Genomic DNA, 24,279 nt, shown 5'->3' on the forward strand with positions numbered 1-24,279 from the left:
AGTCCTTCTAATAGGCCTTATTTCAAATCTTTAAAGTTGGCATGAGAAAGAGGGAGGTGAATAATTTAGTACTAAGACATTTTGAAAAATACCAATTCTGTACGTGATCAAGACAATCACTGAGAAGGGTTTTGATGATTGAATTCCCATTTCTCCACCTCCTCTCTCTGAAGTTTTAGATAAGGACAAGAAAAGGCTAAAGAGCTCAGAGTGATGTGTTCCCATGATGGCATCTATTAGTAATAGCATGGTATGTATTAATACTGGTGATGGAACTTTTAAGATGTCCTTTTCCAAATCTTGCTGCGAGTAACTTCAAGTACACAGTTTTCTATTGATAGACAGAAGACACCAATAGCTTTGAAGTGCACTCTAAATAAGCAAGAGGTCTGACATTTTCAATGATAAAATTACTCCAATGTTGATTGCTTTGGGCACAAATGTTGCTGTTCATACTATGCCTGAAATCTCCTCTGTTTGGATATGTGAGGTTCCTGCTGCTAAGATTGATTGAACCACTAATGAACAAGCTCTTCTAGGTCAGGCATACATCCAAACACCATGATACTAAATGCAAGGAAGATTGGAGTATCGAGCCTGCATCCATAAGTCTGTAACACTAAGTGAGACACAGGACTATGAAAGAGAGAAGTTATGGAAACCAAAAAGTAAATGAAGCATGCAGGCACTATTAGAATAAACTGCTAGTGCTTCTTGCTTAAATGCTCTCAGAAGATGGAGTAATTAGATGTAGGACAGTACATAAACTGTTGACTGATCTTCAAATCGAAAATCCATGCCCTGCAAAATTCTGATTCTGACCAACTTCAGAGTCTTCTGAAATGATTTGCTTATAAAAAAATAGGCCAGAAGACAGCCTTGCCACCAGTGAATGATCTGTATCACTGAACTGTGGAGCTACCAGTCACGATCCCTCTTGACACATCTGCTGACACTGCCAGTTAAAGACCCTTATTTGAAGGCAAACCAACTGTATCTGCCTATAGAGAAATTAATTTGATGGTCTCTTCACCTGTTCTGAGAACTGCTGCTTCTTCACATAATCCAGAAAATTGTATTCTCTCCCTTTGTCCTGTGGTAAACCAGGGCTATGAGCTATGACAACTGTACAAGTGTATTTTTAAAACATGATGGTAAAGTTGGCATGCTTTCTATAAACAGCTCTCAAATCCTTCTACCATGGATAAAATTGCTAATTACGACTCTATTCACAAGTTACAATGAAGTTTATTGTAGTCCAGGTAGGATGGACTGTACGGCTACAGCAGTTTGAAACCTCACATTATGATTTATGTGAAGTAAAAACTTTTGTGAAGGGTGTACAGGCCCTCTAAACCATTAAAAATAATTTGGGGAATATTATTTTCATTTGCAAATGAAAACAGGCAGGGATTAATTACTGTGAGATGCACGTCCATTTTACTACCAGTCAGGAAGTCATGGAAATTAGAAGAAAGTGAAGCCAGTTTCTTCAAATCATGCTGCAAGGGATAAGCTTTTTACGGTATTTGCAAGAATGATTTCAAGATCTTGCTGAATAAGACTGTACCCACCTCTTTGTACCCACCTCTTTTTAAGAGCTCTTCCATAACAAGAATTTCAGAAGAGGGAAGAGAAGGATTTGGAAGAGGTGGATTTGCATAGATAAAATTTGTACTAGGTGGTATTCATTTATCATCTACACTACAAACCACAATGGATGCCTTTAAGATGAAACATACAGATGCTAAACACAAATCTTAGATTCTGAGAAGACACATCAAAATATTTACTTAAAGTGATGATAGTAACTGGCATATTAAAAAGCAAAAGATGTGAGTGTACCAGTTTCTTTCTAAATCTTTTCATACTTATCCTGTTATTCTAGCAAGCATGAGACAGTTCAGGGGTGCATTATTGTATGAAGTTTGAACCAATTCCACAAATGAAGATTTTAATTTCTGAAACTTACAATACATCCGAGTTTGCTATACATATATCAAAGCACTATGGTTATTAACCAAAACACCTTGATCTTAAAAGAGTATTACAAGAATATACCATGGAAAACAAAGGAGGAAAGAAAACAATGTAATGTTTACCCTATGGTAAAAAAGCAAATTCAAAAAGAACAGAATTGTATTTTCAAATTTTTATGAAGACATTTTAAACAGATAGTAATGATTTAACAAAATTCTCACAGTACTCAGTGTCTTTCAAAAGAGCAGCAGACAGTTAATTATACTATTGGCCAACAGTTAAAATCAAGAATCTGAAAACATTTGCTGTAGTAACTTGGGAAAAAAGTCCAAAGGTGCCTGAACTCCAGTCAAATCAGCTGAGTGACTGAATGTCTATATACATTTTGTACTTTTTAATAAACAGATCTGATAAACATGTCTGAGGCACACACAACCCCCGCAGTAGTCTTACTAAAGAGTCCACAATGATCTTTAAAATCACATTTCAGTACTTTTCAGAATGACTCACCTGTACAGTTTTTGGATTGCATGGGCTGCATTCTTCCTCACATAAGGTGATAAATCAGAAGAAGCTTCCTTAATAGCAAGCATCATAATAGGAACAATAATTGGCACACGGATACTAGACAGAACTCTCAAAGCACTTGCACGGATTAGCTGATTAGGATCCTAAGAAATGGCAGAGAAGGGAAGAAATAAAACAAGATAGTGCAGAAAAACATCATCAAATCCTCTATGGCATCTACACTAGCGAGGGCACCTATATCTACCAGATCAATCAGACTTGCAATTTAAGGACAAACTAATAAGTAAATGTGCCAAACTTCATGCAATGAACTTTCAACAACAATAACAACAACAAAAGACAGAAAACATTAAAATATTAAAAATCTAGAAGTCTGGAAAACTATAATTCATTTTTATTAAATAAAATGTTGGTTCATGAATCAATGATCTGAAACCGCAATGCAAGTGGAATTGAGGTATTCTCAAAAAACTAACTAGCTTAGTTTTATTATTAAATATAATATTTAGCAAACTAAAATGTGGTTCTTAGCTGTGATAATCCCACTCAAGTTCTTCCTAACTACATATCCACTTCTTTACTACAAGATATAATCTGAAGCCAGTAATGAAATACATTTTTTTTTTTTAAGAACATGTGAAATTTTAAAGCCTGTACTTTACAATTTTAAAGCCTGTAGTATCTGTATTTTGAAGAACAGTTATGTAAATCTAGTCCATTCACCATGGGCTTTGCACACATCTATAATAGCCATATAAGAAGAGTACAAGGAATAATACAACAACAACAAAAAACCAGCCTCCTCTTATAAAATCTGGCCAAACTTAAGAGCAGAGACTTAAAAGACCTTTCTAAATCTCTAGAGTCACACTTCAAAGGCAATCCAAGTTTTCGCTCTCAAATCCCATACCACGTTTTAATACGAATCAGAAATAAAACTCTACCGAAGGCTACATTTTCAGCACTTTTTATTAGAAGCAGCACATGCAAGACATTGAGTGTTGTTAAGTACTGCTGTCTTCCTTATGTTACACTTCTGTTGCACAGAAGCATCTTTTACACAAACTAAAAGAAACAGGTAGATCACAGAAAAATAAGGTCTTCTTTCTACATGCATAATCTACCTAGTAAAGAGCAAAGTCAGTCCAGACGTAAATGTTGTGCATGTGGACTCAAGAGCACCACTCAGCTACTTTTCCTTAGTAAGGTAATTTTAACTTCATGAAGGCTTAGCTGCTTTATATTTGATGAGGTTTGAGGCAGCACAAAAGAATCTGTCAATGACGTATCTGCATCTGGTAAAGTAGTTTCAAGTTATTTATATGCTTTAGTTTACTTGACTACACTTAAAAATATCTGGTTTTGTGATGCCTGCTCAGAATTCTGTATTAAATGTTAAGAGTCACTCACTTTTAAAGCACGCTGAAAAGTACTGATGGACAACAATGCTAGATCTTGCTGCTCTTCTGCATAACGCATCAGATAAACGTATACAAGCTTTTTTATCTGAAAAAAAAAAAAAACCACAAAGAACATTGTTACAAGAAAGTTATGGAACTCTGTAAAACAAAAAACATAAGCAACATTTTATTCTTGATTTTTGTTCTTTTATTCTTGAGCTCTTCTTAAAGGAAGAGTTAATACATCACTAGAATACTCACATTTCTCAAATGCCTTATGACTTACTGTAATTCCTTTAATAGTAATTCCCTGAGGTGCTACAATATTACCTAATTAGTGATACAGTCAGATCAAGACTAACAATACAAAGTATTGCATTATATTATCATCCAGTAAATAAAGACTTCAATAACATAAGAAGCTGCCATATGGCAACTGACCACGTGAGCACTCCTAATACATTCTTATGGGGAAAAAAAAAAAAAAGAAAAAAGCATGAAATCCTTGGCAATTACAGTTTAAACAAGCCCATTTTACCCTGAAACTCAAAATCAGTTACTTTAACACATCTGAAAGAGAATATAAGTTCCAGCTGAAGTATGGTAACTTACGCTGTTTAACTCGGACTAAAAGAAACACTTCTGACTATGTCTTGGACAAAAGCAAAGGGTATTAGATCCGCCTTTGCCCGGCTTGAAGCATTCAAAAGATGTAGCTAATATAGTCATATTACAAAGGATGCAATGTTCAAAGATTAAGAAAACCTCAATATGAGTTTGGAGGAGGAGGGTATTCAATTTAGTTCACTTTACCCCCTCATGGCCACTACATGTCAAGGAAGCAGGGAAAATATTTTTTACATTGGAGTTGTAAACTGACTATTGGGGCTTATAATGGAAAACTGAAAGACCCTCAACTACAGCTGTGCTATAATTACCATCACTATCAGAAGATGTATCTTTGTGCCAGTTCTGGCAAAAAGCATAATATTAAATCACAGAAGGTTACACCACACTAAATTATTTGTTGTTCAGCTCCAGACAAGCAGCAATCAACATTGGCCACAAGAGGCCTATGCACTGAATGACTGCAGGTGTGCAAAGAAAGCCTCCTTTCCCTGAAACCACTCTGTGACTAGAAATGGAAGCCCTTAGAGCTTCGTGACTACACTGTTCTTTTATCATTTACCTTCATTCAATGTTAAAATGCTCCTTTCTGTAAAACTAATCATAACAGGGGCACATTAGGCTTGAGGAACACAGGCAGATTTGTTTAATTAGTTTATCAATATAAGCACGTAAAACTCCATGAGGTATTGACCAAGACCTATTTTTGTTCTATACCACCGATTGTTTATTAGGTCACTTTTTGTATCCTTACCATTCATGACATGATGCACATAATCAAGTTGAGGTCAGTGTGTACTTAAAAAAATTTAAAAAAAATCACAAGGCACTTACGTAAACAATAAGATGCCCTTTGCTTTTCTTAAGGCAAATCAACATGTTCTATTGCTTCTTAACCACCATTTCCCTGTACTAGAGTATTCAGCATTGATTTAAAATTAAAAACAAAACAAAAAAAAACAAACAACAACAACACAGTAGCCTTTTCTGGTCAGGAAAGTCACTCAGATAAACTGATGTATTTTATGCTACTGCATCATAGCAATTAGTACAGACAGAGTTCCATTAGAATTAAAGATGGGGGGGAAATTTGGCAAAATGATTTCAGAAAACAGTATCAGAATCAATGCACTAAGAATCTGACTTAGCCCATTCCAAGTCATCTCTAGTAACTTCAGAAGCATCCTAAAAACTGAATCACGATACAAGTTACTCAAAACATTGAACTGGTTAGGCCCAAGTGTAGTTACACTAGGACCTAAATTTGTTATCTAACTAACCTTCATAAAGAAGTTACTGAACTGTCTTTTCTGAATGCCCTGATCTCTTTCAACAGTCTCCTCCTCCCAAACGAATGCTAGCACTAAATTGTAGAAAAAATAACTGTAACCACTGCACAGAGGAAGATGTGAATTCATATAATTGTCTTTTTGTTTTAAAATATAACAGAAGAACATAAAATACTAACAGAGAAACGTTTCCAGTAATTAATGTTAGGTTATGTTATAAAACCATCTTCACACACACAAAGGAGCAAAGGGAGACAATAAGGTAGGGGGAAGCAAATAACAGCCTGCCTTAGCTACTCTCCATGACAGGTCCATGTCAGAAGCCACCACCACATCTCCACAAACCCACAGGTGCAGAGGCACAGCAGCAGGAGGGAACCCAAATTTAGGACTCGGAGGAAGGGACATCGTGTTGTGCCCCTCCCAGGATGTTCTCAGCTCCAGTGTCTAAGTGTGAAACCCATCAAGAGTTAACACCAGAGCACATCTCAGACTGAAGGGTTTTGCTACTTAAGGGTACGGGACCCAGTATAGGATGCAATGTATTTTAGGATTGCATAGGACTTACGGGACACTTTGGGGAGGAAGCAAAGGCATGTAAAGGGAAGGACCTATGTAATTTGGAATCAGTAGAGACGAATGAAAGATAAGCAGATAAAAAGAGACAGTAGCATCTAAACAGTTTTCTGGCTGGCAGCCTTGCTGATCCTGTGCAGGACACAGAAGATCATTGTCATATCTTCTTTTTAAATTCCATTTTAAACCATTGTCCTCCATGAGGTATACACACCTTCACATTCAACAGAAAGTATGTGCCAGCAACTGGAGTCACTGGAGCCTCTACCAGCCACTGAAGTAAAGCTGCTGGATGGACTCACACTCCATGTATGTGTATATACACTCCCCCTAGCAGAACTTCACCTTGAAGGGCCAAGCCATTGGTGGTGTTTGCATTCATGCAAGTCCTCTGTGCCAATTTTTGTAGCTGCTGCTGTACACATGTATGTAATGCATATATCTATATATAAAAATACACACATGTATGTATGCATGGGCCCACAAAAAGAACTTTTTGTTTACGCTCATAATATACACTTCCAGGAGAGGAGAGAAGAATTAGAGCACGCATTCAAATAGCTTTTTTCGAACCTAGTGCTTCAAAACACCATTTGTTACATTTTTCCAAAAGTATGATCCTGTACAATAGTAAGTACCTAATCCTATCAAGTGCTTGCTCTGCTGTCCTCAAACTTGTTGAGGACTTGACACTTGTTGGTCACTATACTGTCTGGAACTGCAAAATTACATACATTATTTTCACTTTCGTTTGTCAAGTCAACTACAACTCCTGACACCTCTCCAGAGCTGACAGCGTATGCATAGTACTGGTAGTGAGCATCATAGTAACAGCTATTTATTTATAAAACCCTTGTCTGTACAACTTTCTAATGCAAATGCTGCTTTAGATTTCCTTGAGCCACATGGAAAGCCTGTGGATTTAAACACATCATCGTTGAAGGTAATCAAATTTTTTTTTTTTAATTCCTGAAAATTTTTTTTGAATAAAATCCTAGTCCAAGATAGGACCTTTTCTTGCTTTCCTATAAGGGCAAAAAAAAAAGATACAGAAGCAAGCTACATTGCTCATCAAACACCTGATACTGGGGCAAAGCCAGATAAATATGCTGCTACAATAAAATGCATGGTAAATAGGCAGAAAGAAAGCTTTTAGATCTGCTTTTGTTTTTATTTATGTAAGTCCTGAAAACACCTATTAAGTCTCCTTACAATTAATCAAAAATCACATAATTTAGTGTAAGTTGAATAAACTCAGTCAAAGGTCTTGTCTTAAGAAATTAACTCCTATAACAAATGATTTTCACCCAGCTTCTTCACCAGCTGCTCCCATGGAAAAGTTTAATCTTTCTAGAGTCTGCCCCTTTTTCATGCAATTCCTCTCATAATTCTTCATACAAAATTAATGATTAAAGGCATAGACCTAAAATACTTTAGGGTCTACATGTCTTGTAAAGCATATTGTAAGCAACCCAAACATTTGGAATTACATTGCATATTAGTAAAAATTTCTGTACTCAACATGGGACCTATTCCTCTTCCCCTTCTCCCCCCAAGTAGTCATGTTTTTTCAAAAGATTCTAACATTTGAAAGCATCTGTTTTGTAATCTTCTGGGATCACAGGCATTCACGTTAATACGTAATGCATTAGTTTTAAACTACGTTATCAAAAACACCACCATTTAAGTGTTGTGGACAAACACATTATTTTAAACACACTGTATTAGTGACATCACATTTTGTCTAATCACAAATTCCTACAGAGACTTGCTTAATTGAGTTAAAGTGATCTTGCTTTGCAATACAATTGATGAAACACTCCACTTTTTACAACTATACTACAGGAATAGCACAGTGAAAACTTTTTTTTTTAATCTAACCATTTTTTTTTTTTTAATCTTGCCTCTCAGCTTTTATCTGCAATAGATATTTCCAAATAATATGTAGCACAATCCCCCAGCCAAACTTTGCAAGTTCCACCACAATTCAAATAGAATATAGTAACTTTTCTTGGCAGGTAATTGTAACCACATGATTCCATAAACTTCTGATCAATCTTCTTTAAAGCAATAAAAACATTTAAACACATACCAGTCAAAAACACATCCCCTTGTGGTTTTGATTTTTTTTTTTTAATAATGTCAATAGTATTATCCCCTTCCCCCAACCAAATCACAGTGGGTTTCCTTTATTTACACGATTTTTTTTTCCAATGACAGCTTCACAGAAAAGAAATTCTAGTAAAAAGTGCTAGTGAAAAAATACAGTTTATACGGAATTCAGACATAATCTGCTAAAATTTTCATAAACAGATCCTGTGTAAGAGTGTTTTTACTATGCTGTAGGAATACCTCGATATTTTTACTGGCAACATTCTTCACAACAGCAGGAAAGAGCTCAGAAGCATTTTTTCCCTTTGCAATCATCTGGAAAAAAAATAATAGTATTATTTATTAGTGTTCTGGTTTTGCATCTTTGTCTTTTTTTTTTTTTTTTTAACTAAAATAAAGAGACATTTATTCCCGATCAATATTTTTCTGTTAACTACTAGATACTGCAGGATGCCATCCATACAAAGAAACCACCAAATTCAGGCTGGTAATGACTGTAGGGGAGCAGTGGTGGAATCAACACATTAGACTTTACCATACCGGACTGCAAACCAATTCTAATGCTTTAGAAATTAAAATTAATGCTTTCAAAACAAATGAAGATCTTGCTCATTTGAAAAGCCCTACTGAATGTCACTTTGGGAGCTATTATCAAAAAAATAAAAAAAAAGACAGACAAACAGATAGATCAGGAGAAACCGCATAAGATTAAATCCTTTTTCCTCTTCCAGAGATTATTTCGGTGTGCAACAGAAACAAAGAGAAAACGGAAAATCAGGCAGACATCACACTTGAAAAACAAAGTAGGGTTGGTTTCCTTAGGAAGTTAAACATAAAAGGCCTTAAAGTGTTTATGGAGAACAAAAAAGAATGAAGGTAAAAGCATGACCAGTCAACCTACTAGTGTTTGTTTTTAAAGAAAGTTTTTATATTTGATCTCAGAGAAGTCTGAAACTAGGGCACACAGTGAACAACAAAATTGTTCACTCAGTAAAGAGCACCAGTAACAAAAGCCCAGTTCAGCTTCATCCCTTATATGAACGCCTAAAAGAAAAAGTTTTTTTATAAAAAGAAGTACATCAAAAGGAATATAGTACTTCAACAAACACTTCAGCTGCACAGCTCTCTCATCTCTTAGATCTAATTCCAGCAGAATGCCTGCCAATAATTCATATCCACGTTGCAAACCCTGGAAATTTCAGAGGTGTATTACACATCTTCAAGTTAAGGTGCCGCTGCAGACAGACTCACTCAGAACAGTGTCCCCAGCTACAGATGAGCCAGGATACAGTCAGCCAAACATCAAGCTAATTGGAAAGAACAAGAGTTCATCAAGACAATCAAGTATGCATGGATCCAACACAGGAACGTATTTTGCAATGGAGTTGCTGCTTTTTCTAACTGTCTCACATTTCCACCATTGCTTAACATTATACAGCTGATAAAACCTCATATTCCTAACTCACAGGTCTGTTTGTCTCATAGGTAGAATGAACACATTAAGAGCATGAAGAACTAGTATTCGTGCAACAAAAGCAAAAGAAAAAGTGAAACCAGGCAATATCTTGACAGACTTTATGCTTGGAGAAGAAAGGTGAAACAAGAAAGAACATGTCTCAAGTTCAAGCTGTCACTGAGTGGAGCCTTTTGAAAGGCCTTAAGAGCAGTTTGCCACATAACGTTTCATTTTAACTGACTTAATATCTTAAACTATTTTTTTCAGCTGGATTTAAGCACAGGAAATAACTCAAACTAATAAGTAAGCAAACTGCAAACATTTCAAGGGTTTTAAAATAAGAATCTAAACTAAGCATTACTGTCAGGACTGGGGGACAACCTTGTAATAAGAGTAAAATTCATAATGACCAGAGTCAAGCAGAACTCAGTAACAATACGCATTGTATAGAAGTACCATAGAATAGCACATTATCAATCTTCACATCTCGATGCAGCAAAGTTATGCTATCCAGAAATGCAGGTGATTCTCAAAGATTTACCTGATAGGCTAAAACCCTACACATTACTTCCATTATTTAACTGACCCACTGTAATATCGCCAGTGTACCATGTAAATTTGTATTTAGATTCTTTTCAAAGAGTATACTTTGACTCACTAAGTCATAATTAGCATAAAGTCATTAGCATTAGTCATGATTAGCATAAACACTCCTTACCCCAGGGAGCACTAAACTTAAACTTACTGGTTTTTCCAAGACCAAGGTCTATCATATCATTTTTGCTGCTATGGCCTGACATTTTCCAGCTGTGTCATCTTGTATACCTGAAGTTCCTGCACAGACAGGAACTTTCATTCTAGAAGAAGCTTTACACATGCCCACAAGTCTGCATGTACTTATGTCCCTACAAAATATAGACACTGTGCATAAGAGGGTGTGATAAACTGTTTTTTGGTTTTTTTTGGAATGAGACAAACGTATGAATTTCTCCGTGGGAAATCAGGCACACAAATTTGTTTCTGCATTTATGCTTTAAAAATTTTCGGGAGCAAAATTCCACTGGCGGACAGATCTGTTTTATTGTAAAGAATCTGTCCCAGGAGAGAATTTGCCAACAACCAGAAGAGGAAGAAGCAGCAAAAAGAACTGTAAGAAACCTTCTCCTGGTACTTTTCTACCACATCTATATGTACCAATAAAAATTCAGCCTCTTGAAAAGAGCAAGAAAGCTATCGGTCTACTAAAAGAGCAAGAAAGCTACCTGTTTGTAAAGCTTTCTCCTTTACCTAAAATTAGTGAAAAAAACTGTTCCCGTAAGACATGTTAAACAATACTCTGACAAGTTCCTTTTTCCTCTAGTAGTAAGGCTAGAGGAAGCCTTTTATCTCTGGAAAACACACCTCCTGCCGGAGAGCTTGCTAAATGTAAGCAAACAACTGCTAATGCAAAGGTGTCTTTGCACTCAGCAAGACCATTATCACCACAGCTACAGGCTTTTTGCTAATCGTGCAAGGTCCCAGTCCTGGCCTGTAAAGATCATTGTTTTGACTTGTTATGTGAACCAGAGGTTGGTACCAGATATCTGTTATGAGGCACAGTTTAAGCACAGGTTAACACCTTGAAAATGTGAAACAAAATGAGAAGAGAGGATCCAGTAATACAAACAATTCACTGACAGCCAAGTAAATATATATTGATTACAAATACGTAAATATAAATATATATTGATACTTAGTCAAATATATAGGTAACCTGCTCAATTAAAAAAAGCCTAATATAACCTAGAAGTAAAAACAAATGACTTTTTTTTGTACATACACTCCAGCAGATTTCTGTTGCTATCTGACTGCTAAATTAAGACAGCAATTGAATCTTCTCTGAAGGAATCATTTCATATTTAACATTTCACCTCCCTACTGAAAGGGGTTACTTACAAGCATATTGGCAATGTTACACAAAAATTTTAAATAGTATGATTGCATATATTTTCATATAGAAAACACCAAATTAAGGACTCCATAGTAGTTTTTAAAACAGCATTTAGATATTCAAATTCTGACTTGGTAAGGATCTGTAAAGTAGTAACAGTATTCATACCAAAAAACCCACACAACACATACCCCAACAATCCTTTTCATAGCATCCAGCTTTGCAGAATCTTTACTGCTTTCCAGCATTTGTTTTAGGTCTTCATTTCTACGGTAGAAACACAGAAAAGCATTAATTAGAAAAATTAAGAGAAAAAGTCGGAATACCATTTTTTATAATCTTGCATCATTCCAGCAGCTTCAGATAAAGTGCTGCTCCTTCTTGCCCATTTTTTAAATTGTATTTGTTAACATTCTGGCCTAGAACAATGATGTGTTTAGTAAAAGGATCTATCCAATTCCAACACTAAATCAAGCCCATACAACTTTAATAGCCAATCCCTGGCTAGCAGGTTGAAGTCTTGAAGCAACAGCAGAGTTCAGTTTGAACCAATGATTCATTCACTCCCCATCACCCCCTCCAGCACAGCAAGAGTCAGATGCAATAGCTTGAGGTTGACGTTTGTGTTAAAATATAGTATCAATTTAATGTTAACCACTGAAAAAAAAACAATAGCAAGTTTCAGGATGGTCTGAATTCCAATAAGAATCAAGCACGCAACCTTATTTTTACATGTGCTTTTTCAGATTTTAAATTGCCATTCACTCCCTTCAGAATGAAAATCCTCAGATCAGTAGTATATCTATTCTACATCGCATAAGATTAAGACAGCCACATTGTTAGACACATATAAATCCAAGTACTTTTTACAGCCAAAGCAAGATTCTGGCATGAAAACATTAACTTGATAAGGATGTTCTCTCACAGATACAGCTCTAACACAAACCCTAACCTTGTCTGGTTTTTTGAATGCAAAGAAATCACAGTCTATTAATGTAGGTTAGCTGCATTTATAGATGCTGAGAATTTACGAAAGTTTATTTGAAGAAATAACCTTCTGTGATTCCTAGATAGCTTGGTTTGGGAAAAAAAAAAAAAAAGATCATGCAGTTCCCCTAGATGAAACAACTGCAAAATTCCAAAGACCTCTGAAAATTTTCCAAGACTACAAACCCTCTGAGCTCTGACAGTGAAAAGCAACATGGAAATCCAGAGACTGGACTTTAAAAGCAGATATGAAAGTTTAAATATACACTAATTTATCACTCATAATTTGAGATAGAGAGGAAAAGGCCGTTTAGATCAAAAAAAAAGAATTAGTTACTAAACAAAATTTTGTCATCTGTTCCTTCACTAACCACTAAACTGCATATTTCCTACATGCAAAGAATGGAGATGATTTTTCTCATATTCTCAGACCCAGTACTGCAACTATTCCCTGCATCCCGATGAGAAATCCACATCACTTTTACACTTCAGTACACATTCACAATTATAAGAGCCACAGTCAAAGGAAAAAAAAAAATTGTTTCCCTATTAAGCCAAAAGAAAGACATGCAAAAAAAAACAAACCCACACAACAGAAAGTAGATACCTACAGGCAACTTCCAAGTGAGATCTAGCTGCTTTTTCAGAAACTAGTGTTTTATGAAATGCTTTAGCAACAGATATGACCTGTTTTAAGTACTGGCTCCACTTAACAGCTTAAATATTTAAACATTATATTTAAAAGAAAAAAGTGGAAGTATTTTCTTGCCTGCTTCAGCATCATTTCCCAAATATCACTGGGAACCCCTCCTATTTTCCCTGCTTGACACATAGCAATCTACTGCTGTCAGTTATTCCTGGAAGTGTTCAAAGAACTGTCAGTCAGTCCACTACTGGTGCTTTTTTTTTTTTTTAGTTATTTGTTTCTGTCCTTTACATTATACGTCCTACCCAACTTTGTTCTGTAGTTTTGCATCCTGTTGAAGTCAGTTTATTTTGTTTATAGTTGCCCTTCTCATCCAGTGCAAGTAGTAACATCCAGTGTACCATGGATGTTGATGTTATAAGTTGAATGAAAGAACGTTGACATGAAAAAATAGAAGTATGTCAAAAAAATTCCCAAGAGAAAGTATGCAGACAATGATTTGACTTTGAAAATCAACTAGGAAAAAAAATGGAGGAAGTTACACAGGACAGGATTCAAGTACATGTTGAAAACTAGCTGACTGAAGCTGGGAATGACTAAAGCAGACAGCATTTACAGGATGAGTATGAGTTACTACTGCAACAAATAAAGATGACAAAAGGTAAATTTAAGACACAAAGACAAAAGAAAAGTACTTGATGAAATGTACTTAAAACTGCTTAAAGAATATTTTCTAACATATTTCAAATAAAAATATTTTCAAGTGTTAATAGGAAAGAAAATCAGAAATTAAAACATGAATACCTGCCAACATTGCTTTTCTAAGACCAAAGCAGCAGGGAAAAAAATAAAAAAGCAAGTTCTTGATGAATCCATTTGGAAATTAGTTTCTAAGTAACTGATGATTTGTTTTAAACTCTAACACAAATTGTAATCTGGGTTTAGCAAGCATTAGATACTTACAGAGTAAAATATTGTTCCATATATTCATAATCATCATCAGCAGCAAGCCGTTTTTCTTCTACACTTACATATGGTTTCAGTGTAACTTCAAGGTTTCCCCCTTTAAAAGCAGATTTAATAGTACAAGAAACCTCAATTATTTTACCCAGCACTGTAGAATTTTGTTCCATCCTTTAAAGTACAGTGTTTAAAAAAAGACCACTGCACTCAACCAAGCTTGCCTGCTGAGATTGAAGTCTACTCAGAAAAGAAAATCCTATAATCTTACTATGTAACAGGATACCCACTCCCTTGCTGTTTTAACTTCTAGAAACAAATATCCTATGTAGATTTCAAAGGTCACTTCCCTCCAAAAACAACTCTTATCAGCAGCCTCTAACAAGAGTAAAGGCAAATACATTTCAGTCTTTCATAGTATAATTTATTGTACACTTCCACAATATTTTTATCTTCTGAATAGTAAGAAGACTCAAGGGAATTCTCCCCCCCTCCCCCCCCCAAAAAAAACAACTTCACAGTGTCATTCGTGTTTCTATACTCATTAATTCCTCTGAAGTGACAGTTCTTCAGCACACAACATTAGACAAATAATGCCTTTATCACTTATATGTCTACCTGCCTGAAACTCATGAAAGCACAGGAAACTGTCCCGCTACATCAATACTTTCGCCTCTCCCTGCTAAAACTTTGAGGGTGATTTTAGCCTACAGAGTTACATACACATTGCAGGTAACTGACATATAAACTCCATTACCTCATCAGCAAAATCAGGTTTAAAGTAGCCTAATCTGATAGTTATGGATGATACTTAACTATTCTCAGCAGGACAGTATTCATCCCAACAAGAGGTGCAAATAAAAAAATTTCATGGAAAATATACTGCCTGTGAGCACATTTTCCATCCTGACAGTAAGAAGGGGTGAAACTGCTTTCTCTCATTGTGCTTTTCCCCCAGTCAAGGAACAAAAAAACAGGAATCTTACCTGCCTGACAACTGCTGCATCGAAGAATGTAATGAGGTTTCCCATAGTTATAGTTAAACATCTCTACCTCTATAATACATCCCCACTGTCCTAAGAAACTGCATAGTTTTTAAAGCACCAGTATGTGGCTTTAATTAGAAACACAATATCCATATACAACTTGAACACTCTATGAAACACACTTATTATTTGTACATCACCTGCCAAAAAAAAAAAAAGGCTGTAAGCCTTTTTTTCAGTTAATATTAACACACTAATGATCTGATATTCGGCTACCTTTGTAATCTTTACCACCACAAAGTTCTACTCCTCAATATAATGATTTGACCAGAGATTAAAAGAGAGTATGTTAAGTAGAAGATGATTTCTAATTTTCTTCTAAAGTTTTTACATTTTGTGACTAGCCTTTAAGATCATTTGTCTTCCCACCTCAAAGCACTGTTTTTTGTTTTGTTTTTATGTCTTGGCAACATTTTTGGATGTGACAGGACTATAAATATGAAAGGGTCTATGATAGATCTACAGGTTAGTACTAATCTTCTAGATGCTACTCCAAGAAAGAAAACAGAAAGTTCTTAATCTCTTTCATGATCACTTTATTCACTTATGTGTAAAAAAAAAAAAATCACCCCCATATGCCAAAATAAAAGCCCAGAAACCTAGAACTCAGCATTTGAGACAACATGCTGTTGAATTATATTAACAGCCTGGATCTTACGCCAGAAGCTGAGCAACAGAGCAGGATGTGGAACACAGCTGTAAAGGAACCTGACCATTATTCTCCATTTCAATTAACCACCAACAGCAACTGAAGAACAACTAAAAAATAGGTCATGTTCTTGTCAGTGCACACTTGGTCACAAAAACTGGCCTCTTGCCTAGATCAAAACTTGGATCTCAGTTTCTGCTGAACAACTCTACCCATCTCTACCAAAACAAACACAAAAAAATGCCAAAAAGGGTAGGTATACGTACATCGTTAAGGTTTAAATCAGCTATGACAGTGATAAATCTAGGCCTCTCCCTCTGTTTCTGTCTTCTTATAAGAAAAGCTCTAAGTGCAGTAATTATTTCATCTACAGCAAAATACTAAACCATGACCTGCTACAAATAACTTGCCACTGCACCTACTTATTCCAAACAATTACTATTAAGAGAACATTTAGTCACACTGTTAAGACATACTTTTATTGCATCTCCTGTTCTCTTTTAGTAACACCATAATAAAAAACACATACATTGTTATTAATTGCTGCATTTCTAACATAAACAGTTACTGAAAGAAGTTACCCACAAACGTTAAGGTTTTCCTCATTAAAAAGCAGAAATTTCATAAATATCAAAACCAGCAACTGAAACCCAACTGGCAAGAAAAAAACACCAATGATTCTTCATCTACAAAAATCTTTACTCATTAAAATTTATCTGCCTGTGTTTTTATGAAATAATAATTTAATTATGATTCTCCATTCCATATGTATGCCCCAATAAGCTAGGATCTGTTTTATCACCTCTGAATACAGGAAAAGAACTTTATTTAAAGAACTCATGGTCAGATACAGGCTCTTCATTTGCAATGAGAGCACTAGATTACTGCATAGGTAAGATACAAGAAATATCAAACAAATCCATAGCACGGAAGGAAGCAAACTTCACTATTTTTAATCCCACGGAACCACCTGTTACAGAATGAGAACAGAAGTTACAGATGTCCCATTTAAAAAGTTTTAACAACGCATTTTGTGTTTTAAGTTCTACAACTGCAACATACGTTCACCTACACATCAACCACATTGTTCTTACATTCAGTCTTCAGGAAACCTCGGTCTGGATTACATATTTTCAACTACATTATACTGACTTTTTTGATTTTATTTTACCTGCAGCCTCATAACAAAATGTTCCAACATGAAGTTCAAAATACTATAAATGTTACCAGGTTTGAAACACGAAATCCAGACTGACAGCACAAATTAACTGTCTTTGGCATTTCTGTAGTAATGAAGTCCGATGGAAGATTTCACACACACCAAAAATCAACTTTTTACAGTTTAGAGGAGCTGCAAAATCCTTAAAATAAATTGGCTTAATCTAGCTCAGACAATTGCATAAACTCTACAAAACTGAATTTAACACTTAAAGAGAAATGCAAATTTATTTTGGAGCTGTATAACATAGAAGCTAAAACAGCAGCAAACACATGTTGTGATTTGAGTTTATTTTGCTGTTGATTTGGATTCTTCCTCTAGCAGGAAATTAAGAAATTCACATTTCACTGTGAGCATTTTGTTCTATACCACAAACTGTTTGAATGACATCTTGTGGTGCTATTCAGTATTGCTATCTTCTTTCATTACAACACTATTTATATTTATTATTGTTAATTCATAACACCACCTTAGAATTCAACTATTATTTAAAGGTGGACAATTCATGTGTACTGTGGTTTAGAGAGAAGTGATGAGATCAGATGTCTCCTGTCTTCTTTTAAGCCACAACTAACTTATTTTTCAATCTGAAAAGCAAGGATACTGCTCAAAAAGTGAACTTTGTAGTTTTAAAAAGCAGACAGAGATACAAGAAAAACAGAATAACTACAATATCTGAGAGACACAGAGAAGAACAAGACAGGTTATAGTTAAACCACCAAGAAAATTAACTCATTTAATGATTGCTGTGCCACCATTCTCAAAGCACTTGCAATCTGGACAGTTTTGGTACAGCCTCCTCCTTCTCAGTACGCGAACATACAGAAAAGCATGAAGTTAACACTGGATAAAGCATCTTTCCAGCTCACTTCTGTCAAACTATGCTGCTACCTGACCTATGCTTGAGCAACCTACAGCATGAACATCTGAAAGGTGCTGCTGCCATGAACATCAATGTAAATAACCTACACTTTAAAATCTCTGCCCAGACAGCAGCTAATATGACAAAGTAGTTTGAAAGATCTTCTGGAGAGGACTATGATTTAATCTAAAGTTATCTGTTGACACTGCAGTAGTTAAAAGACCCTACTTCACACAGTCACAAGAAAGGTTGCTTCCTGTCGTCCTTTCAGACGATCAAGCAACACCACTGTGTACAACCTCTTCTGATAGTGCCAACACCCCCAACACCACAGTAGTTTCTGAAAGAGAAAAATCATCCTTTGTGGCACCTGACCTGTTGCCACTTAAACAGCTGTGTCCATTTACAGCCTGTCTTGAACAGACGAGTGGTCAGAATATGCAGACATCTGTAGATCACTTAGAAGTATTGACAGATATAAAGGGATTATAAGAGAAAGAGGAGCAGTACCAGAAAATTATGAGGCTTCCTTTAAAGATACCAAAAAGGTGGTGCTGTCACTGCCAGAATCTACAACAGTGTTAACATATTCATAGATATATGCTAACATTTCAGAAACACTGCTTAAGAGCATTAAAGTGTACTGCCATTTATCTTCTACCAGAATGCCAGAAATATTTAAATGACAAAAGAATTCTGGTTTTCTCAAATTAAGAAAACTACTAGGAAGAAGAAGGGACCAGGCAAAGATAATCCTCAGAAAAGCAGAGCTAAGAAAATTGTGAATTTTTTTGCCAACCTTACATTGTAACATTACAAAAGACATTTTAATGCCATTCATAACGCAGATCGTAGCAACTGTCTACAACAAATATATGACATAAGCATAATAAATACGCAGCAGCCACAGTGAAGACCTTAAACTAACATCTTTCTGAAAAGATATGAAAGCTTCAAAAAAAATTTTATGACTGCATTACAGAGAATCACAGCAAATCAACAGTTCATCGCTTGCATCCTCATATGTGCCAAGTGCGTGGCAATAAGAAAACATTCACCGCGTCTCACTTTCCATCAGATCTAGCCAATTTCAGCTCGAGAAGTGCTCTGCCATACTATGCTCCTGTTCATATACTGCATTTAGATCCTGTTGTGGTACCAACTACATGGACCAGATTTTATCTTGTAGAGTCATCATTTCACCCAAACCATTCATCTTCGCTGGCTTGTACATCCTAGTGAAGCTGGCATACCACCATACGAGTGGGCAGAGTGCCATCTTAACAGATGGGGAAAGAAAGCAGACTTGCCAATGAGCTACAGTATGCATCAAGTTTGAATATTAGGGCTGGACTCTCCTCCAAGAATTTCATAAATGGCAGTCTATACAAGCTTTCCATGACTGGTTGAACAGGATATGCCAAGGCAAAACTAAATCAATTTAAGACTCCAAGAACATCTCTGGCAGCTGTTGAAAGCAAGTTTTTAGCTCTGATGAATTTGGAAAAGTCTTCTGCACAGAGAATTGGGGAATGAGTATCTTAATGAAATCACCACCTTAGATCAGCTCTCATCAAAACAAGCTTGCAAATCTCAGCAGAAAAAAATGGGTTTGCAGTCCTGCCGAGTTTCCTGATGAATAGCTCCACAGAATGCTTAAGCCAGATCTGCAGGAAAAACTCTAATAAATTACAAATGTATTTTGCTTGGCAGGAATATAGTTTAAAGATGCAAATCAGTAAAGTTGAAAATGCTTGTTATAAATTTTGCCATCTGTTTCAATACTATACTTATCACTACCTGCTGATGTTACTCATACAGTTCACCTGAAAGTTTTTTACATTTGATTTAGATACAGCAACAAAAAATTCTGTCATTTAATTCTTATCATCTCCAAGAACAAAACATTACTATATTTTAATATTACAAGTAAATAACTTTCTTTTTTAAAAAGCGATTAATATACATGAGAGTCCTCCATCTTCCTGGAATTAACAATAATAGCTGCAGCCTAGCACATGCAACTAATGTGGCTTCTATGTTACTTATTCTTTCTAGTTTTCCTTTAAAACTGAAAAGTGGTTAGACATTTCATGCCCCTACACGGAGCAATGGTAGGCAATGTAACCATAAAAACTGACCCCATTAACCTAAGTGATCTGCATAAAAATGCATCTGGATGAGAGTGGGGAGCAGTGGGTATTGTCTTCCTGGACTCCATGAAGAAATCTGACACTGTCCCCCATAAGATCCTCCTAGGGAAGCTGCTGAAGGACGGACAGACATGCTGAAGCATGAGCAGACTGTGTGGTGGATCAAAACCTGGTTGAACAGCTGGGCCTAGAGGGTAGTGCTCAGTGGTGCAAAGTCTGGTTGGAGGCCAGGAACGAGCAGCGTACCCCAGGGGTCAACACTGGGTCCAGTCCTGTTTAACATCTTCAGTAATGAGCTGGGCAGTGGGGTAGAGTGCACCCTCAGTACATTTGTGGATGACACGAAACCAGGGGGAGTAGCTGATTCACCAGAAGGCTGTACTGCCATCCAGAGGGACCTCAACATGCCGGAGAGGTGGGCTGACAAGAATTCCATGAAGTTCAACAAGTGCAGAGGGCTGCCTTTGGGGAGGAACAACCCCAGGCACCAGGACAGGCTGGGGGCCACCCATCTGGAGAGCAGCTCTGCAGGAACAGACCTGTGGTTGCTGGTGAGCACCAAGCTGAACATGAGCCAGAGATGTGCCCTTGCTGCAAAGAAGAATGGTATTCTTGGCTGCATTAGGCAAAGTATCGCCAGCAGGTCAAGAGAGGGTATCCCACCCCTCTGCTCAGGGCTGGTGAGGCTGCACCTGAGTGCTGTGTCCAGTTCTGGGCCACTGATATAAGACAGACCTGGACATACTGAAAGAGTCCAGAAGACCACCAAGATGATCAAGGAATTGAAGCACCTCTCCTATAAGGTGAGGCTGAGAGAGCTGAGCCTGCTCAGCCTGGAGAAGAGGAGGTTCAGGGAGGGTCTTGCTCATGTATGCAAATACCCGAAGGGGTGGTGCAAAGAGGATGGAACCAGGGTCTTTTCAGTGATGTCCAGTGACAGGACAAGAGGCAACGGGCACAAACCAGAATCACACAATGGGCAGGGTTGGAAGGGACCTCTGAAGATCATCTGGTCCAAACCCCCTGCCAAGCAGGATCACCTACAGCACATGGCACAGGATGGTATCCAGGCAGGTTTTGAACATCTCCAGAGAAGGAGACTCCACAGCCTCTCTGGGCAACCTGTGCCAGTGCTCTGTCACCCTCACAGCACAGAAGTGCCCTCTCATATTCAGCCAGAACCTCCTGTGCTTCAGTTTGTGCCCGTTGCCTCTTGTCCTGTCGCTGGGCACAACTGAAAAGAGACTGGCTCCATCCTCTCAACACTCTCCCCTCAGATATTTATACACATTGATGAGGTCTCCCCTCAGCCTTCTCTTTTCCGGGCTAAACAGGCCCAGCTCTCTCAGCCTGTCCTCGTACGACAGGTGCTCCGGTCCTCTCATCATCTTCTTAGCCCTCCTCTGGACTCGCTCCAGTAGCTCCATGTCCCTCTTGCACTGGGGATCCCAGAACTGGACACAATACTCCAGGTGTGGCCTCACCAGGGCTGAGTAGAGGGGGAGGATCACTTCCCTTGACCTGCTGGCAACACTCTTCCGAATGCAGCCCAGGATACTGTTGGCCTTCGTGGCCACAAGGGCACAGTGCTGGCTCACAGTCAGCCTGCTGTCCACCAGGACTCCCAGGTCTCTCTCTGCAGAGCTGCTCACCATCAGGCCAGCCTCCAGCCTGTACTGGTGCTTGGGGTTATTCCTCCCTAAGTGCAGGACCCTGCACTTGCCCTTGTTGAACTTCATGAGGTTCCTCTCCGTCCTACCCTCCAGCCTGTCGAAGTCCCTCTGAAAGGCAGCACAGCCCTCTGGGGTATCAGCCACTCCTCCGAGCTTTGTGTGGTCAGAAAACTTGCTGAGGGTGCACTCTGTCCCTTCATCCAGTTCATTGATGAATAAGGTGAATAACACTGGACCCAGTACTGACCCCTGGGGGACACTGCTGGCTACAGGCCTCCAACTAGGTTCTGCACCTCGAAGCACAACCCCTCTAAGCTCTGTCATCCAGTCAATTGCCAGTCCAACTCACCATCCACTCATCTACGCCACACCTCCTGAGCTTACCTATGAGGTTGTTGTGGGAGACAGTGTCAAAAGCCTTGCTGAAGTCAAGGTAGACACAGCCACCGCTCTCCCCAATCTACCCAGCCAATCATTCCATCGTGAAAGGCTCTCAGATTGATTAAGAACGATTTCCCCTCGGGGAATGCATGCTGACTACTCCTGATCACCTTCTTTTCCTCCACATGATTAGAGATGACCTCCAGGATGAGCTGTTCCATCACCTGTCCAGGGATGGAGGCGAGGCTGACTGGCCTGTAGTTTCCTGAGTCCTCCTTCTTGTCCTTTTTGAAGACTGGCGTGACATTGGCTTTCTTCCAGACCTCAGGCACCTCCCCTGTTCTCCACAACCTTTCAAAGATGTTGGAGAGTAGCCTAGCAACAACATCAGCAAGCCCTCTCAGCACCCGTGGGTGCACTCCATCGGGTCCCATGGATTTGTGGATGTCAAGTTTGTTTAAATCATCTCTGACTCCATCCTCTTCAACCAAGGGAATGTCCTCCTTTCTCCAGACTTCCTCTCTTGTCTCCAGGGCCCAAGATTCCTGAGGGCTGATCTTAGCAGTAAAAATTGAAGCAAAAAAGACATTCAGCAACTCTGCCTTCTATATCCTTTGTCACCAGGGCATCCTCCCCATTCAGCAGCAAGCCAACATTTTCCCGTCTTCCATTTTCTACTGATGTATTTGAAGAAGCCCTTCTTGTTGTCCTTGACATTCCTTGTCAGAACACAGGAGGTTCTCCCTGAACACCAGGTAGCATTTCTGTGCTGTGAAGGTGACAAAGCACTGGCAGAGGTGGCCCAGACAGTTGTGGAGCCACCCTCTTTGCAGTTACTCAGAAGACAACAGGACATGGTCCTGGGCAACCTGCTATGTGTGTCCCTGCTTGAGCAAGGGTTGGACCAGATGGCCTCCAGAGGTTCTTTCCATCCTTAATCATTCTGTGAAACTCTCTCTCCATGCTACAGATATAATTTTGACAGTCTTCCACTTAGAAAGTTCTTACTTCGTTGCTTCCACTAATCCAGGGCATGGAAAAAACAGCCTGTGGTCCACAGATTGGATTCAGCTTGTCTATATTGTTTACCTCTCAGCAATTTCCTCCTCCTACTGAACAGCCCTGTTCTGGGCAAAGACGTGACTGCAGAACATTTCCATTATTCTAGTGGCCCACAACCTGATGCTTTTTCTTTCTAAGAAATGCAGAACATATGAATGTAAGCACATCTGGAGCACTTATAGAGACCTGTGCCTGAAACACAACCTGTTCACAGACAGATTACCTACCAGGACACATGAATAAATTCCAAAAATGTAATTATACAAGCTCTGTAAAAGGAATAACATACATGTTAGTTCATATGATCAATACAGGGGAAGGAGAGATGAAAGAAATAGCCATCTCTAGTCATGCTATGGGACCTGTTCAGCACAAAAAGATTCTAAGTTTAGACTGACTCATCTCAGGTACATAAAATCTTTTAACTATTCGGTTACTGAGATATTCAAAAGAATGAGCACAAAGACGACAATTCCACCATCAGCACACAGACCCATTTCTTATTTATTTTTAATGATCTAAGTAACCAAAAGGTTGGTCTTGTGTTTTCTGTTGTTGTTTGGTCAGTTGTTTTTTGTTGTTCTTTTGCCTTTTTTTTTTTTAAAGCAACACATAAATATAACATCCTGTTTGGTATGTACTGTCTCTTTAGTTAGGTTTCAATACTAGTAATACTAGTAATGACTAGCCCCAGCCTGATATTTGTTGTGAGACTTCTCATTCAAGAAGTTTCCATTTAGCCA

The 24,279-nt window shown here is 37.9% G+C and overlaps 1 protein-coding gene across 6 annotated transcripts in view; it reads right to left on the bottom strand.

The window, feature by feature from the left end:
• Nucleotides 1-24,279, bottom strand: part of AP3B1 (adaptor related protein complex 3 subunit beta 1) — a 165,395-nt gene that overhangs the window by 136,635 nt on the left and 4,481 nt on the right. For 3 of the 6 annotated variants that reach the window (XR_014577124.1, XM_083819026.1, XM_083819022.1), the window contains exons 1-5: nucleotides 14,495-14,513; nucleotides 12,090-12,165; nucleotides 8,753-8,827; nucleotides 3,919-4,014; nucleotides 2,491-2,651 (exon numbers count right to left, since the gene is read on the bottom strand). Coding sequence is in view for 5 of the 6 variants with exons in the window: in XM_083819026.1 (XP_083675152.1) it covers nucleotides 2,491-2,651; nucleotides 3,919-4,014; nucleotides 8,753-8,827; nucleotides 12,090-12,146 (389 nt within the window). In the remaining variant the exon portion in view is untranslated. Of the gene's footprint in view, nucleotides 1-2,490; nucleotides 2,652-3,918; nucleotides 4,015-8,752; nucleotides 8,828-12,089; nucleotides 12,166-14,494; nucleotides 14,577-24,279 lie in introns of those variants that run through there. The other 3 variants (XM_083819023.1, XM_083819024.1, XM_083819025.1) reach the window with 2 other exon arrangements.

The sequence above is a fragment of the Anser anser genome, assembly GCF_964211835.1.
Source record: "Anser anser genome assembly, chromosome: Z".
NCBI lineage: Eukaryota > Metazoa > Chordata > Aves > Anseriformes > Anatidae > Anser > Anser anser.